The sequence below is a fragment of the Euleptes europaea genome, chromosome 16 (genome assembly GCF_029931775.1).
Source record: "Euleptes europaea isolate rEulEur1 chromosome 16, rEulEur1.hap1, whole genome shotgun sequence".
In the NCBI taxonomy this organism is placed as follows: domain Eukaryota; kingdom Metazoa; phylum Chordata; class Lepidosauria; order Squamata; family Sphaerodactylidae; genus Euleptes; species Euleptes europaea.
Window position 1 is genome coordinate 1,903,222 of NC_079327.1, and position 16,974 is coordinate 1,920,195.

The window sequence follows — 16,974 nt, forward strand, 5'->3', positions numbered from 1 at the left end:
ACTTCCCTCTCCCGCCTACTGTCCCAATCTTCCTTCTCACACCTAGGGTTGCCAACCTCCAGGTACTAGCTGGTGATCTCCCACTATTACAACTGATCTCCAGCCGACAGAGATCAGTTCCCCTGGAGAGAATGGCCGCTTTGGCCATTGGACTCTATAGCATTGAAGTCCCTCCCCTCCCCAAACTCCACCCCCCTCAGGCTCCACCCCAAAAATATCCAGGTATTTTCCAACCCGGAGCTGGCAACCCTATTCACACCCTCCAGTTCACTGTCAATCTTCCGTCCTCCCAATTTATTGCCCTCCCCTTCTCTAACAAGCCCCCTTTCTCCCCCTCCCCTTATCTGACAAAACCTTTTGCCCCCTACCTCTTCTCCCTCAACCGAACCCGTTCCCCCTCATCACATAACAATCCTCCCTCCCCTTATCTGAAAACCAACCCATGCTCTATTTTACTCCCCACCCCTTCTCCGACGTGCCCCTCCTCCTGTAAACCTACCCCCTTTCTATTTCCCCTTTCTCCCTTTATCTGGCAAGCCCCTTTCTTTCCACCTCCCCTTCATTTGATAAACCTACCCCCACTTTATTTTGCCACCCACCCTATTTTGCCACCCTCCATCAATCTCCCCCTCTCCTTGTCAACATACCCCCTCTCTATTTCCACCTCTCCACTTATCTGACAGCTCCCCTTTCTTCCTGTGTGCTTATTTGATGAGCCTATATAAATGATTTACATTCCTGTAGTCAAGTTCTGATGTATTTCCTGACCTTATAAGCATTTAAAAAAATAGAGAAAATAGTCTCCCTAAGGAAGATTAAGGAGCCCCATGGAGCAGAGGTAAGCTGCAGTACTGCAGTCAACAGCTGTGCTCACGACCTGAGTTCGATCCCGACAGGAGTCGGTTTCAGGTAGCCGGCTCAAGGTTGACTCAGCCTTCCAGCCTTCTGAGATGAGTAAAAAGAGCACCCAGCTTGCTGGGGGTAAAAGGGAAGACTGGGGAAGGCACTGGCAAACCACCCCGTAAACATAGTCTGCCTAAGTAAATGTTGGGATGTGACGTCACCCCATGGATCAGGATTGACCTGGTGCTTGCACAGGGGACTACCTTTACCTTTAAGGAGAATTACCCTGACCTGGATGGTCCAGGCTAGCCTGATCTGGTCAGATCTCAGAAGCTGAGCAGGGGCAGCCCTGATCAATATTTGGCAGGGAGACCTCCAAGGAATACCAGGGTCATGACACAGAGGCAGGCAATGGCAAACCACCTCCCAAGCTCTCTTGCCTATGGGGTCGCCATAAGGCAGCTGTGAGCTGAAGGCACTTTTCCACCACTACCAAGGAAGAGTAGACTACTGCAGCACCATCTGGTGGCAAACTATGGAAAACAAAGGATTTGGGGAGGGTGCTCCAAACTCAAGTTATCGTCGGATGGCTTTATGAGCAAGGGACACTATAATGCCTTATGGACACAAATAGCTACAATTTGAACTGAGTTGATCTCAGCACTTTAAATCCGTAATTCCCAGAAACTTTTTAATTTTTCACACATGCCTTCTCTAAGCTGGTGCGCACATCCAATCCAAACCCACCCACCGCCTTCCCAAAACCTACTTCCCACCAATCATCCACCTCCCCACAGTCTACATGCCCTTCCAGAACCATGCCCTTTCAGATGAAGTGCGCTCCGTCAGTCTGGTCACCGAGGGGCCACAAGACTTTTTGCTGTTTTAACTACCAGATTAATTTCTCCATACATTTTAATAGGAAGACTCTGAAACATATTACGAGATGAAACACACACACATTCATGGAGGGAGGGAATCAAAATCAGAGCCAGTGTGTACAAAATAATTTATTACAGCATTACATCAGTTGGCATTATTTTACAGGGAGGTTTTCCGTTCAATAATAACCGATCCTAAATGGCTGACCACCTTAACCATAACCTTTTATTTCGATAAAATTTCCCTTCTTGAATTTTGCATAGGGCCTAGGAAATATTACTGATAAGTTTACATTGACCGTAAAATAAAAAACAAACTGGTTCTTTTATTAGTTTTTGATAAAATGGGTTTTCTGTGCAAGCCGAGTGAATTTATAGTAGTTTATATAAAGTTTCAGGGTCAGCCATTTGTCTCCTGAGGAGAGCTGAGTTAAAACTGTGACATGTTGTGCGTGTGACGCAAATCCAGGGGAAAAAACCGCCAGTCATGTTGCTCTCATTGAAGTTCCTTCTTCTTTTTAAAATACTTCTTAAATGGTGGTTATTTTATACCACTTGAAGCAACAACATTTCAGCAGAAATAGAATTAGCGTTCACTGTTCTTAAACTGAAATGCGAGTGTTTAGTGGAGCTCAATATTAAAGTGGATTCCTGATCTGGAAATAACCACTTTCTTGGCTGCTACACTGACCATTCAATCCTTAGCAGAGTTACATCTTTCTAAGTACACTGAAGTCAACGGAATTAGAAAAGCGTATAACTCTGGTTAGGACCGAGCCACTAACATCTGAATGTTGGGAAGCGATAAAGAAACAATATGAACCTTGATAGTGGGCATTCATTTAGAAAAATTAAATAAGCTGCTCAAATTAACAGTTTTCAAAGCAGTACCAATTTAAAAACTCCCCCCAATTTAAACAGCACTGTTTCCATAATACTCTTTGAATGGACAGAAGGTTTCCATTGCCTATAACTGGGACTTAAGTCCATAACTGGGACTTAAACGCTTTGGGGGGGGGGAATAGAAAGCTGCGGAAAATAGATGAGTGGAGAGAACGATTAGCGTTAGCCCCCCCCCCCCCGACAGTGCAGTCCTAGGCAACCCACTGACCCCTGTGGGCTTAGACCAGAGAAACTCTGCAGGGGACCACACTGCGAGCGCACCAACTTTGCTCATCTGACACGTGTAAACTTGTTTGTATATGCAATGACATTTATATGTGAATGGTCAATGTCTCAGGTCCATGATTCGCAATAAAAATATTCATAACTGTACAAGTATAAACATGACTAGTATTATTGGGGGGCGGGGAGAGATGTTTACTTCAATATTGGCAGCTCTTGTTGAGGGACAAGGAGACCAGGGCACAGTACAGTTTCGTTTGATCGCCTCCTCTCTGAGACCTGGATCACATTCCATCCCATTCTGTAGGAAAAAAGCCCCCCGATCTGTATGCAACCAGTTGAGAAGAGGGAGCTATTTTGTCACCCTCTTTTCAAATTTCGTTGGACAGCACGTCGTGATTAAGGGCTGTATGATTCACGGGCGCAAAGCAACCATCATCTTCGTTCGTGAGAGGCATAAAGGCGGAGGCTAAAGGAAACAGTTTGTGGCATGCTATCCGATACTCGTTACTCTGGACGTGGCATGTTCCAAAGCTGCCGTCTCGTAAGGACTCCAAAACCTTTGTTAAAGTCTGAAGATACACAAGAAAATAACTTTAGCCAGGATTTCTCTGTGGACACCCCCTCCCCCTGCCCACTGTTTTCTTTTCTTTGAATAGAAGGCCTGCACACATCTTCTTCCATTTCTACAGAAATCCAAATACGTTGCCTATGGAAAATCCAGGCACTGTTTACTAAAGATCCCCTAAAACATTACTTACAAATCCACCTCAAGTTTCAGGGGCATACTACCCATGACTGCATGCTGGGAGGAGCTGTGGCTCAGTGGTGGAGCATCTGTTTGGCATGCAGAAGGTCCCAGGTGCAATCCCCGGCGTCTCCAGTTAAAGGGACCAGGCAAGTAGGTGATGTGAAAGACCTTTATCTGCCTAAGACCCTGGAGAGCCACTGCCGGTCTGAGTAGACAGTACTGATTTTGATGGACCAAGGGTCTGATTCAGTAGAAGGGAGCTTCATGTGTTCACCACATACAATTAATTACCTTCACATTTTTGTCTCTCATAGTTTCATCTGCTCTCGTAGCGATGGCGATAGCTTTCTCTTGTCTTGAGCTATCCAGGAAATACATCATTTTGGCACCTGAAAGAGAAGGCAAAGGCATTTTTATATCAGAAGGATGACAATACAGGAAAAGCAAGACTGGTAACTTCAGTTTTCAAAACGTGCTAAAATGTGCATGAAAATTTTTATTTAAAAACCCAAAACAATGGCAAGGTGACAACGATAAAATAATATATTAGCATGTTGAATTGTGGAACTCCCTGCCCCAGCATGTGGTGATGGCTGCCAACTTGGAAGGCTTTAAGAGGGGAGTGGACATGCTCATGGAGGAGAGGGCAATTCTGCTGATTTCCCCTTCTTTTCTGCAGCCCCTTGCACCACCTTATGTTATTCAGGAAGGTCTCCCAGCCGTTCACAGAGGCTTCTGGGGTGTGTGTGCAGGGCCCTGCTGGGAGAAGGGAAGGCCTGGAAGAATTACTTCCACCCAGTCTACGTTAAAGGTGAGTCATGAGGAAAATTAAAAATGAGCCAACAGTTCAAACTCTCGAATACTACGAATTAAGGGAGTCTTCCCCTTAACAGCAACCTTCATGCCAATCTGATGAGCAAGTCCCTCTAGTCAGACAGAGACCGGTCAGAGTTCACCATCCGTTAGCCGGCACAACCAACCTGACAGCTGATGCTGAATGGAGGTAGGATTGCGTTTGAGGAACTCTTCATTAAAACTTTCCAAATCTTTACTAATGAAGATCTTCTGCATTTCTTGGGTGAGGACTTTGTTCACGACTTCTGATAAATTGCTGTGATCAGACACTGAAAAGACAAGAAGCGTATTTTTCTTGCTGTTCAACAGAACTCTGTTGTTCATCCTCACCCCTCCTTGCTCTGAGCACAAGTTAATTTTTTTGAAGTGTTACACATGAGTGCTGGCGTTTTTGCCTTCACTATTACTAAACTGCTACCGTTTAAAAAATGTTTCCCAAAAAGCGTTTGCACGCTTAGGCCACAATTCCAGACAGCGCAAGTAGTGACGAAGAACGTGCGCTGCTGGACATTTTTACTGGCTGAACACAGAGGCCAGTTTAAAACAGGTAAGTAAAACTCTCATGGAGTTTAAAACAGGTAAGTAAAACTCTCTCACCTGTATTGTGTCCTTGATTATCTACACTTCAATACTTAACCAAGGTATGGATACTCGGAATGAAATTAGTGGTTTCCAAACAGCCCTTGTGCAAATGGAAGAGCCACCAGAGAGGAAGCGCGTTCCCCGGCAGAGCAAACAAGCTCTCATGCTTCTCTGTACTTACCACACTTGGAAAATTTAATCAAACATTCATGTAGCCAGGGGTTATTGCCGTCGATGGCAAAAGCTCTTTTCACTGACTGCAACATTAATAAAAACTTTCCTGCATAAAAACACAAAAATACAACACCTAGAATCTATAATATTGTTCAAGTTTGTATATTTTGAGTGTATTGTGATGTACTAATAAAATTCTCCCTCCATTCCTGTTCTGTCATTGACAAGCTATCCCCATTATCATTTCGAAGAGGGGTCCCCAACCTTTTTGAAGATGTGGGCATTGAACAGATGAACACATGAAGCTGCCTTATACTGAATCAGACCCTTGGTCTGTCAAAGTTAGTATTGTCTACTCAGACTGGCAGCAGCTCTCCAGGGTCTCAGGCCCGGTCTTTCACATCACCTCCTTGCCTGATCCCTTTAACGGGAGATGCCGGGGATTGAACCTGGGACCTGGATTGAACCTGGATGCTCTGCCACTGAGCCACCATAATGAACACATGAAGCTGCCTTATACTGAATCAGACCCTTGGTCCATCAGAGTCAGTATTGTCTACTCAAGGTGGTCTTTCATATCACCTACTTGCCTAGTCCCTTTAACTGGAGATGACGGGGATTGAACCTGGGACTTTTTGCATGCTAAGCAGAGGCTCTACCACTGAGCCATAGCCCCTCCCCATTATAGCATTATAGCATAATCGTGTGCATGTTTTCTTATGCCCATGTCACATGAAAGTCCTAGTGATGGATGGAAATTAACATCTGGTCAGAAAGCACCACAACTAAGGAAAAATGGATTGGATTCAGCACATAATTTCCACTTGGGCTGAAGCCTTTTGTGCAAGCTGAAATGCAAGAAAAAAAACCATGATATCTGCTTGCTCAAAGTCAAATGTATTGTATCTCCACCTGTATTTCCACTTGCACAAGATCTTACACAACCCACGTCTGCGCACTATAATATACAGGGAAGAAAGCATTCAGCGTTGCGTAAACATCCTGGTGCAGTTCTGCTCGTGCAAGCTCATTAATGTTCCCACTTTCACATTCCTGCATCCAAGCCAATATGTTTATATAGCAAGCTAAGTTTATTTTTACTGCTACCATTCCAAATAAAACGTACCATTATATTAAACTCATCAGCATTTTCTGCTAGACTTCTGAAATACGTCAGTACTTGCAGATAAAATTATGCCCTCAGAATATTAATCTAAACTCAATAACTAGCAAAATATGCCCTCAGAATATTAATCTAAACTCAATAACTAGCAAAATATGCATACACAACTGTTACAAAAATAATTCACTCCATGTAATATTTTACAACAGCATAGACATTACCTTTCCTGAAATATATTTCAAATGCTAACAGATGCATGTCAATGTTATCTGCAGCGAGATTCTTAAGCGGTATAAGGAATTTAATCGCTTCCTCTAATGGATTATCAGCCTGTTTAAAAAAAAAATTCAAGTTACATATAATTAAGAGTTGTGCTACATTCTGGTTCCTAAACCCCAGGTCTGCTACAACTTTAAACCACAGCAGAGTTTGAAAGGAATTGATAGAAGAGTTTCCTTATTCCCTTGCTAGACAGACAGGTGATCCACCAAGACAGGTTGTATTGTGCCTACATTTCACGTGGCCTGGCATCTTAGTCCAACTTCCCTGCCGTCTTGATTTAACTACAGTGGACTTGCAATGCAATCCTAAAGAGAGTTACTCCAGTCTAAAAGCCCGTTAATTTCTGCCCATTCAATTGTGCAAAGGTTTTTCTTTCAGAGAACTCGGGTGGCATAAATGTGATAAGTAAGAGAGTATCTACAACATTTCCCTTTTAGGACATGGTTACCTGCCAACTATGAAATAATATCCCCCAAGTACAGCTGATTGCAATATAATTTTCTTCCTGTAATCAAGAAAACACCTGGAGAGAGAGAGTGTGTGTCTGTATATATATATATATATATATATTAAACTCCAGGTGGTGACCCCTGGTGGGGTTTTCAAGGCAAAAGACCTTCAGAGGTGGTTTGCCATTGTCTGCCTCCACATCACAACTCTGGTACAGAATCAAAACCAAAGAGGTTTCTGAATATTTTATGATAACCCAGTATAAATGTGCAAAAGTAGAGTAGAAATATACCCTTTCCAGTTTTTCAGGAACGAGTTCTTCCTTGGGCCCGCTTGTTTCCTCCTCTTCCTCGTCTCGTTTCTTTTTCTGGTTCTTTTGCTGCCTCTCTCTTTCTGCGTGCTTTCTCTCCTCTTCAAGCTTTGCTTTCTTCTGCGCGCGTCTTTGTTTACTAAGCATTTTCTTCAGTTCCTTGGCAGAAAGGTTTTCTATGGATAACGGACTTTATTTTAACATAAATAATACAAAGTCCTGGATGTTATAAAAAATACAGACACATCTTTAGGTTTTATATTTAACTAGCAATATAGTTGGAGTGCAGCTCTCATTAGGATGAAAGCACCAATTGTGTAATAAAATAAATAACCAAAGATTCCTAAAAACTTAGTAATCTTGAGCTAAGAAGACAGGTGCATTAATAACTAGTTAAAAATAAAAAGCACAATGCAGGCACTGATAATTTTCACAGCGGAGAGAAGATAGTGTTCATCGCTTCTCACTGAGTCCTATGGAGTCTGGTGTATGGGGTGAGGAATCCAAATTGAATGTGACAAAGTTTCACATATCTGCAGTGATGGTACTCTGCTGCCTATACAGCGCTAAAAACCTAAATTCTGGGCGAGACTAGTTTTGCCTATAGCTAAAGTACAACAGCATTCTTCCAAAGCCCTTATGGTTTCTGTAAAATGGACCCAACTAAGCACATTTTGTCCTCTATAACATTTAGTTATACTTTTTGACGACTAAACAAAAAAGTAAAATCTGACCTGGAAAAAATAAAACCTTTAACACCTTAAAGTAAATAACCTTGAGCAACACTTCTGAAACTGCATTTCACACACAAATTAGTTTCCCTTGCTGCATTCAAATACCTGAATTTACTTCCTGTTCTTTGCTTTCATTGGCCAGAGGACTGTCGTGAAGCTTCAAGTAGATTTCAATGGCTGCCCGAGCAGCTGTGAAGTAGAAGGCGTGTTTCCTAAGAATGTCCTCCAGCCTCAAGAGGTCAACGTAGGCACGCAGCGTCATCTTTCTCATGCAGTACGTGTGGAAGTCAAACTGATCATCAGTTATCTCAAAGAAGTGCTGCAACAACAGAAAGCAACCTATTTTCCTCAGAACACACCCCCTGGAAAACTAATTCTTCACAGGGGATTTAATGTTTGGTTTCCATGGACTAAGAAAATGCGTGTTTGTGGCCTCCTACTTTAGATCATTATGAAAAAATTCACATAACGCAGTGTTATATAGGTGAAACTGCAAGGGCTGGCGTGGGAATTTATGGGTGCTTTTTGGGCCATTTAGAAGGGAAAGGAGAAATGTCCACCAGGGAAAAAAGCCACCTATTTAACTTACCCTTTCTACTTCGTGGCACTTCTTCAAGGCCTCTCCGTATTTTCCCAACCTCTGAAAAGCTAAGGCACATTCAGTCTGGAACCACATGCACTGCATCTCGTTGAGGTTCTCCATCGCAGAGGTCCCTTCCTTGAATAGAAAGAAAAAAATAACAACATTCTTTGGATCAATGTAATGAACACTGCAAGATGTATTTAAAGATTTTTACAAGTGGCAGATCGGGGCTTTAAACTCAAAACAAGGACTCTTCCTTCCACCTTTCTGTTGTTTTTTTGGTTCAGAGCACTCCGCCTGGAAAGGAACCTAAAAACTTGTTCACTGTTTGTGACATTGTGGTCACATAGAGGCCATCTAGTCCAACCCCCTGCTCAATGCAGGAGACTAGAACATCCCTGCCAAGTGCTTGTCCAGCCTCTGCTTAAAGACTGCCAGTGAGAGGGAGCTCACCCACCTCCCAAAGAAGCTGAGTCCGCTGTCGAACAACTCTTACTGTAAAAAAACTTTTTCCTAATATCCAGCCGGTACCTTTCCGCTTGTAATTTAAGCCCATTACTGTGAGTCCTATCCTCTGCTGCCAACAGGAACAGCTCCCTGCCCTCCTCTCAGTGACAGCCTTCAAATACTTCAAGAGAGCAATCATGTCCCCCCTCAACCTCCTCTTCACCAGGTTAAACATTCCCAACTCCCTCAGCCTTTCCTCGCAGGGCTTGGTCTCCAGGCCCCTGATTATCCCTGTTGCTCTTTTCTGCACCCGCTCCATTCTGTCCACATCCTTTTCGAAGTGAGGCCTCCAGAATCAGGAGGCAGACAACCAAGCAAATATTCTCCTTGCCTGACTTCTCCAATTCTCTCTGACTCAGATTATGGATTTGAGGAGATCCTGCCAATTAAAGCCGTCCACATAACACTCAGCCTCTCTCCCAGAGCACGACTACCTTGAGATTGACAACTGTGAACATTTGCCTTCTGCCTGGCAAATTTTAAGTAGAATCGCTTTGTTTATGCCAATAAAGGTATTGAATTTGACAACTGTGAACACATACACACATTCAGCAGGAGACCAATAAGATACTCAAGAGCAGGAACAGTCATAAAAGAATGTAGCAGCAGCAGAATTATAATATGAATATATATGCATGTTTAAAAAAAACCTGCAAAAATATCTGAAAGCTGAAACTGTAAAGTAGGAATAAAATTACCTTGAAATATGCATTAAATAACTGGGTTTGAAATGGCAATCATTCTGCACTTAATTCTTCCCCTATTAGTATGAATTCACAACCAGTCATTGATGCAGTTATTCCAGTCTAAGCCCTCTGACTTCCCTGTATGTAATTGGGATTTCACTGGTAATGAACAAGTTATTGCCAGCACTTTTTAAAAATTAGAAAATAGAATACATTACAAAAAAAGTATGATGCTCCTAGGAACAAGCCACTACTATTATTTAGGCCATATCACACTGATACCCATTAAGATGAAACCGTCTTTAAAGGGCATACTTCTGTGATCATCAGATCTGCCAGCAATGCCCAAGCAGAATTTCTGTAACAAAATTCTGGGTCAGACAGATGCGGTTTTCAAAATGAACGCGTTACAAACCTCCGTTCAAACCCCCATTTCCTACCCTTGTGAACTTGGAGCACATCTCCTCGGCCTCTTTCACCATATTCGCTCTCAGCATGTACTTTGCGCACTTGGAGTTGATGAATCTGTCCGCCGTGTCCAAGGACTGTGCTTCGTCCATCCACCTGGCCGCCTCCATGAGATTGCCAACGTGCTGTTTGCAGGGAAAGGAAAAGCGTTCATTGAATTCATAAATGTGATTGACCGACGCATAATGCAAGCCGAGAACTGTAAAAAAATGTCAACATCTTTGACAGGAATATGTCCTTTTTTTTCAAAATATGAGGAACTAAAAAACTTGATCAAACACATGCTTCACTCCGTGAAACATGAGCTGGAAAATGCAGATTATATGAAGTGTAAGGAAGCTAAGCAGGGTTGGTTCTGGTTAGTAGTACTTGGATGGGAGACCGCCAAGGACATCCAGGGTTGCTACGTAGAGGCAGGCGATGGCAAACCACTTCTGAATATCTCTTCGCCTTGAAAACCCTATGGGGTTGCCATAAGTCAGCTGCGACTTGGCGGCACTTTCTACCACCAAGAACAGAACCAAGGTATCACAAAGGGAAATAGCCATAATGCTAAGGAAAGGTATGGCATCCACATGAACAATTGAAGCTGCCTAATACTGAATCAGACCCTCGGTCCATCAAAGTCAGTATTGTCTACTCAGACCAGCAGCGGCTCTCCAGGGTCTCAGGCAGAGGTCTTTCACATCACCTACTTGCCTAGTCCCTATAACTGGAGATGATGGGGACTGAACCTGGGACCTTCTGCATGCCAAGCAGAGGCTCAACAAACTGAGCCACAGCCCCTGAGAGGCAGATGATTTTATTTGAGAAACTAGTCCACACAAGACTAGTGTCTTCACCACACCACCACTCTGGCATTTGAGCGGTTCTTATTGTCTTTTTCTTTGGCCCTACATGGATTTGAATGTTGAGCTGAACAGCCCCCATGGACAATGCAATCGAGTCAGTTCCTATGAAAAACACTTACATTGCTTAAATATTCTAAGAGTGTCCTCTTTAAGACGCTGTATATTACCTTGTAAATTTTGGCTTTTAGATAAAACAGCTCTATTAATGTCGGCGTACTTGCAATGGCGGAATTAATGTAATCCAAGGCCACCGAAAACTGACCCAGTTTGTCAAAGTGCTGGGAGAGGAAATAGCGGACCCAAAGAAGAGTCGTCGGGGGTTCTCGCTCACTGTTTTCTGTAACAAAAGCGCACACACAGCATTTCAGAAGACACGCCCGCCCGTCTGGAAGGGCACTAAATAAAATACTTATGTTTTAGAAAACTACAAGCTACTTCAAGACTAGTCAAAATGTTAATTAAAAATTGCATTCCAGCGGCTATAACACAAGAACGTGGAAACCTACCGTACGGACTAAACAAGTCACACGTTTTCAGAGACACTTCATAACCAGTAACAAGTTCTTGGACTGTAGAAACCTATAAAAAAGAGTTAGCCACGTTTGTATTAAAAAGCTGATTTATTTTTAAAAATCACATTATATTATGTCCATACACAGTGTATCACTTATCATATACATTGATATGCCAGTGTTATTCATACCTGCTATATTCTCAGAAGAAATTACCAAGCATTCCAAAGGGACACTTTCCTCAAAAAGTAGAGAGGGGAGAGAGTTTGGTTTGGCGGAGGGGGAAAAAACCCAGAGGGCAGACGTGGCCATATAATGGGGAAAATCTCACCCAGAGACACAGGAGTTACGGTCTGCTAGTGCACAAGCCAGCCCCAGCTTCCCCACTATCTGCTAACAAAAATGTCCGCTTCTGAATTTTAAGAGTATGGAAACGAGCTCTTGCACAACTCTTCATTGCAATTTAACAGGGACTTTCATGCAAACTGCAAGGGTGTGTGTGTATAACTGAAGTATGACTCTCTTTGTACGCGCGCGCACTGGATCACCATCAAGTTGCTGAAGCTGAAGAACGTTATCTGGCCTCAAACACTGATTAGGCAGAGATGCCCCCTCGCTCCTGGGCACAGCTTCCTTTCCCCTGTCCATTTGCCCCTTGGAGCCTAGAAGGTAGAAAAGTCAGAGGGCTCCATGTTCAGAAGAAGAGTTGGTATTTATACCTAAAATACTCTCACAGTGCACAGGATTCTGAGTGTTAATTCTTTGGTTATTGCTGTGGAGTACTCCAAAATTTCTTCTGTGCAGGCCCAGTCCTTGAGACCGCACAGAAACTAAAGATACGGACTTCCAAAGAGCTAGAGTCATCCAGAGACCAACAATATTGTCAAGAGTTAAAGCTCCATTCGTATCGGAACCTAATGCTAAGACATCTGATATACTTTACATTGGAGCTAAAACAAGTAGAGAAAAGACTGATAAACATTCGTCACACATGTGGAATACACCCACCAAGTAGGACAGAAAAGTAACCGATTTGTAAATTATCCATAAGATACATGCAAAAATATACAGAGACTATATGAAAATTAAAGAACGAGTTTTACCTTTTCTGTATTGTAATATAAAGATTTCAAAGTGGTAAACAAGGGTGGGCAGCCTTTACTGAAGTTAACCCTCAGCCACTTATCCAATTGCTCTCTAAACTTTTCACCTAGAAACAAAAGTGTATTTGGTTATACTGCAATGACTTAACGTGTATTACTGACTGGGCTCATGTCTACATAAAAACTACTAAAAACCTGAAAAGGACTGAAAAGAAGAATCAGCGGTACAGTTTAGACTCTGGACTTAATACTTTTGGGGTTGTCCCCCCCATCACTAATGCAAGGTGAGAATTACAATTCTCAGAAAACACTAGGGGAAGGACATGGAAGAACAGTGGTGTGAACTGGGCAGAGTTTGCCAATCTCTAGCTGCAGCCTGCATTTGCTGGCCCGGGGGGGGGGGGCATGGCTGGGGACCCGCATTTTCATCCCAAAAATCAAACCCTGGTAGTACTACTGAGAACAGCCAACCTTGGAATTTTTTCTTGGTATTTGTAATTACAAAATAGCCACTATTAAGAGAAATAGCACCAAGAAACATTCGTGCAAATTTTCATAATTTTATGTATTCAGGTTGCAGAATTCCACTTTTTCTTGAAACAAAACTTAACTATAAGAAATTAATTTGTTTATTAGCACAGAGTATAAAGATCCTTGATGTCATCCAAGGACATTTACAGATAGAAGCCATGAAGATTTTCCCCACAAGTTCCCAACTTCAGAAATACAGTCATTAAAAGGGAATTTAATAAGGCTGCTGATATCTGAACCATTCTAAGTAGTGGTTGAAATTACTGCTTTTGCTAACTAGTAAGAATGGAATCTGTTGTGATTATGTGAAAAGTGTCTGAATAGATATGACAATGGGTAGCTGTGTTAGTCTGTCTGCAGCAGTAGAAAAGATCAAGAGTCCAGTAGCACCTTAAAGACTAACAACATCTCTGGCAGGGTAGCAGCTTTCGTGAGTCACAGCTCACTTCTGATACCTGAATAGATATGGTTTCAGAGGGTAGTTGTGTTGGTCTGCAGCTGGATTAAACGGCTGGATTAAAGTCCAGTAGCACCTTAGAGAACTACCAGATTTTCAGCATATGAGCTTTTGACATTCAACGCTCTGACAAAGGGAGCTCTGACTCTCGAAAGCTTCTATGCCCCAACAATCTTGTTGTACTCTAAAGTGCTACAGGACTCAAATCTAGCTGAATATATATGCTACATCATGCTTAAGAGTATGGGTGGTCAAGTATTCACAGATGACTGCAAGTTATCAGCCTGCGACAGAAAGATAACAGGTGTTTAACATGCAGACCTTCTGTGTCTCACTTTGACTTCCAGTACTGCTAAAGGCTTCGGGGCCTAACTGACCCAGCAATTCCAGATGAAATACTTAACTGCTACACAATCATAACTAGGAGGAGAAGAAGGAGAAGCAGCAGCAGCAGCAGCAGCAGCAGCTCCACCACTTAAGGAAGAATCAAACCGGCTTACAATCACCTTCCCTTCCCCTCCCCACAACAGACACCCTGTGTGGTAGATGGGGCTGAGAGTGTGGGACTAGCCCAAGGTCACCCATCTGGCTTCATGTGGAGGAGTGGGGAAACCAACCCGGTTCACCAGATTAGAGGCTGCCACTCCAAACCACCGCTCTTAACAACTACACCATGCTGGCAGGGGATGGAGAGGGCTGGTTTGGAATAAGCTGCTTACACGTTTTCTCCCTCACAGAAGCAACCTGGGGAAATGTCCCTTAGGCTGAAGTTCTAGTTGAACACTAATTGGGACACAGTAAGGGGCTCATACTGGAATAAAGAAGATCTCATCACCATCGATAGTGCTTAGAAACGGGCCGATAGGTCTTTTCCTTTGTGTAAAAAAAAAACACACTTCCAGAAAGCTGAATTATACATCTTTCCAAACAAGGTTAAGGTGGAGTTACAGAATTACGAAATATTACCTGTGACAAAGTTTAAAGGTAATCTTCTAGGTGAAACGGCTCTCGGGTGCCGCTTGCTTATCTCTTCATACACGTGTAGCCTGTCTTCTAAAGTACCTATTGGTGAATAACAAGTTTAAAACTGGAATCTCTGTGAACTAAGGATCTTTTATCATTTTTTAAAAATGGTGATTTTGGGCCAAAGTTAGGAAATTGGGCACTGAAGTTAGAATCATAGAGTTACAGTGCACTACGTTTTTATTATGTTTTAGAATGTTTTTAAATGTGTTTGATTGTTTTATTTATATTTTAAGCACATTTATGTATATTTAATTGTGTTAGTAGCTGCCCTGAGCCTGGACTGGCCGGGGGCAGGGTTGTTTTAACAGCATCATTGGCCCCCGGGCAAAGCAGTGCCCTGGGCCCCCTCCGTACACAACCACTCACAGGAATAAAAGTGTAAATAGTCAATAAGATAAAAGATATGTTTATTGGTGCTTCCATAATGAACAAGTCCTTTCTTACATTATACTTCAGTATTTATTCTTAATCCAAACCCAAATCAACATTAATATTGTTCATTATCTTTAGTAAAACACATGCTAAATATGCCTTTTCCAATAACAAATAATTATAGCATTTTCTACAGAGGGAAATTTCAATTCTAGATCCTCAACAAATGATCTTAGGTGATTCCAGTAGTAGGACAATTTTTGATGGTCTAAAAAAGGATGGATGTAGGCATTAACAATTATTAAAGCTAACTGCAGGGATTTCAGCAGAAAGGCCTGAGCAATAGATTCACAGGTCTGCAAAACTGTCACATAATTATAGTTTAGTATAGTGTTTATTTATTCATTGACAGCAAGTCACAACATACACAGATTAGTATGGGGGCCCTATGCTCGTGGGGGCCCCGGGAAACTGCCCAGCATGCCTATGTGTTAAGGTGGCCCTGGCCGGGGGAGCGCAGGGTATAAATAAAAGCTTATTACTATTATTATAAAGTTTACAAGAGGACCACTTACGTGGCTGCAGGGCTCTTTCCAGGCCTTCGTAGTAATGCCAGTTTTCTGCATTTCGCTCAAGAAGCTCTCTGTATACTTCAGAAGCTTCCTTTAGTCTTCCCAACTTCAAAAACATTTCTCCTAAAGCATAAAAAAAGCAAAGACTGGATTTAGTTAGAACCTGTTTTTGGAAGCTAGCCTATCAGATGCTGGGAGTCTAAATGGCCAATTCTTATATCATAGCAGAAATACTTCTGAGGTGGCAGCGACAAGATGCGACAACTGCCTGCCAGGCAGCCCAGGCCCCTCGCAAGACATCACCCCCTTAGCCACATATAGGGGGAGGGGGAGGAGTTGGTTTTTATACCCCGCTTTTCTCTACCTTTAAGGAGTCTCAAAGTGGCTTACAATCACCTTCCCTTCTCCCCACAACAGACAACTTGTGAGGTAGGTGGGGCTGAGAGAGTTCGGAGAAAATGTGACTGGCCCAAGGTCACCCAGCTGGCTTCCTGTGGAGGAGTGGGGAAACCAACCCAGTCCACCAGATTACAGTCCACCGCTTGAGTGGAGGAGCAGGGAATCGAACTTGGTTCTCCAGATTAGAGTCCGCAGCTCCTAACCACTACACCACGCTGGCTTGTGCTTGTATTAAAATGTACATAAATATCTTGTATTTACTACCAAGTGTAGTGTGATGGGCAAAGGCCAAACAGGAGTCTCCAGTAGGTTTAAGGGCATGCAACTCCTCTGCCTGGTCCATTTCGCACATGGAGAAGCACAGGTGTGAGAAAATCGTTTAAGCCCCTGAAAAGAAAATGGCTCACCTTTGATTTCTTCTGTCATGAGTTTATCACATATTTGCTTCTCGTAGGTTTCGATATGATCCAGAGACTCTTGAAACAAATCTGCTTCTCTCATCACTTGGTTCTGGTACAGTATTAATTCGCTATATTCATAGTCTATTTTATTAGGAGGAATCTGAAAAATAGAATAGTTAATACATCATTTTTTTCCTGGAAGGCCGTAACTTCACAAATTCACAAATTTTCAGTTAGTAAGACACAATTTGACAAACATCAGTTTCTTATAGCAAAATTCAGATCGCTTTGTATACAGTTCAGGTTTTTAAACTAAGAACTGCTGCCTTAACATGTTTCCCAAGTAATCTTACATAATCATCAGTAGGTGAAAGTATTAAGCTAGCATGTCATCAA

The 16,974-nt window shown here is 42.6% G+C and overlaps 1 protein-coding gene across 1 annotated transcript in view; it reads right to left on the reverse strand.

Annotated features, from left to right (window-relative positions):
* Positions 1 to 3,216: 3,216 nt before the first annotated feature.
* Positions 3,217 to 16,974, reverse strand: part of NAA16 (N-alpha-acetyltransferase 16, NatA auxiliary subunit) — a 31,529-nt gene continuing 17,771 nt past the window's right edge. The window contains exons 6-20 of the mRNA XM_056862100.1: positions 16,585 to 16,738; positions 15,782 to 15,901; positions 14,775 to 14,870; positions 12,821 to 12,927; positions 11,712 to 11,784; positions 11,373 to 11,542; positions 10,327 to 10,479; positions 8,700 to 8,828; positions 8,216 to 8,429; positions 7,359 to 7,552; positions 6,551 to 6,664; positions 5,219 to 5,312; positions 4,581 to 4,724; positions 3,892 to 3,989; positions 3,217 to 3,421 (exon numbers count right to left, since the gene is read on the reverse strand). Coding sequence (XP_056718078.1) covers positions 3,221 to 3,421; positions 3,892 to 3,989; positions 4,581 to 4,724; positions 5,219 to 5,312; positions 6,551 to 6,664; positions 7,359 to 7,552; positions 8,216 to 8,429; positions 8,700 to 8,828; positions 10,327 to 10,479; positions 11,373 to 11,542; positions 11,712 to 11,784; positions 12,821 to 12,927; positions 14,775 to 14,870; positions 15,782 to 15,901; positions 16,585 to 16,738 — 2,061 coding nt within the window. The 3' untranslated portion in view covers positions 3,217 to 3,220. The remainder of the gene's footprint in view (positions 3,422 to 3,891; positions 3,990 to 4,580; positions 4,725 to 5,218; positions 5,313 to 6,550; positions 6,665 to 7,358; positions 7,553 to 8,215; positions 8,430 to 8,699; positions 8,829 to 10,326; positions 10,480 to 11,372; positions 11,543 to 11,711; positions 11,785 to 12,820; positions 12,928 to 14,774; positions 14,871 to 15,781; positions 15,902 to 16,584; positions 16,739 to 16,974) is intronic.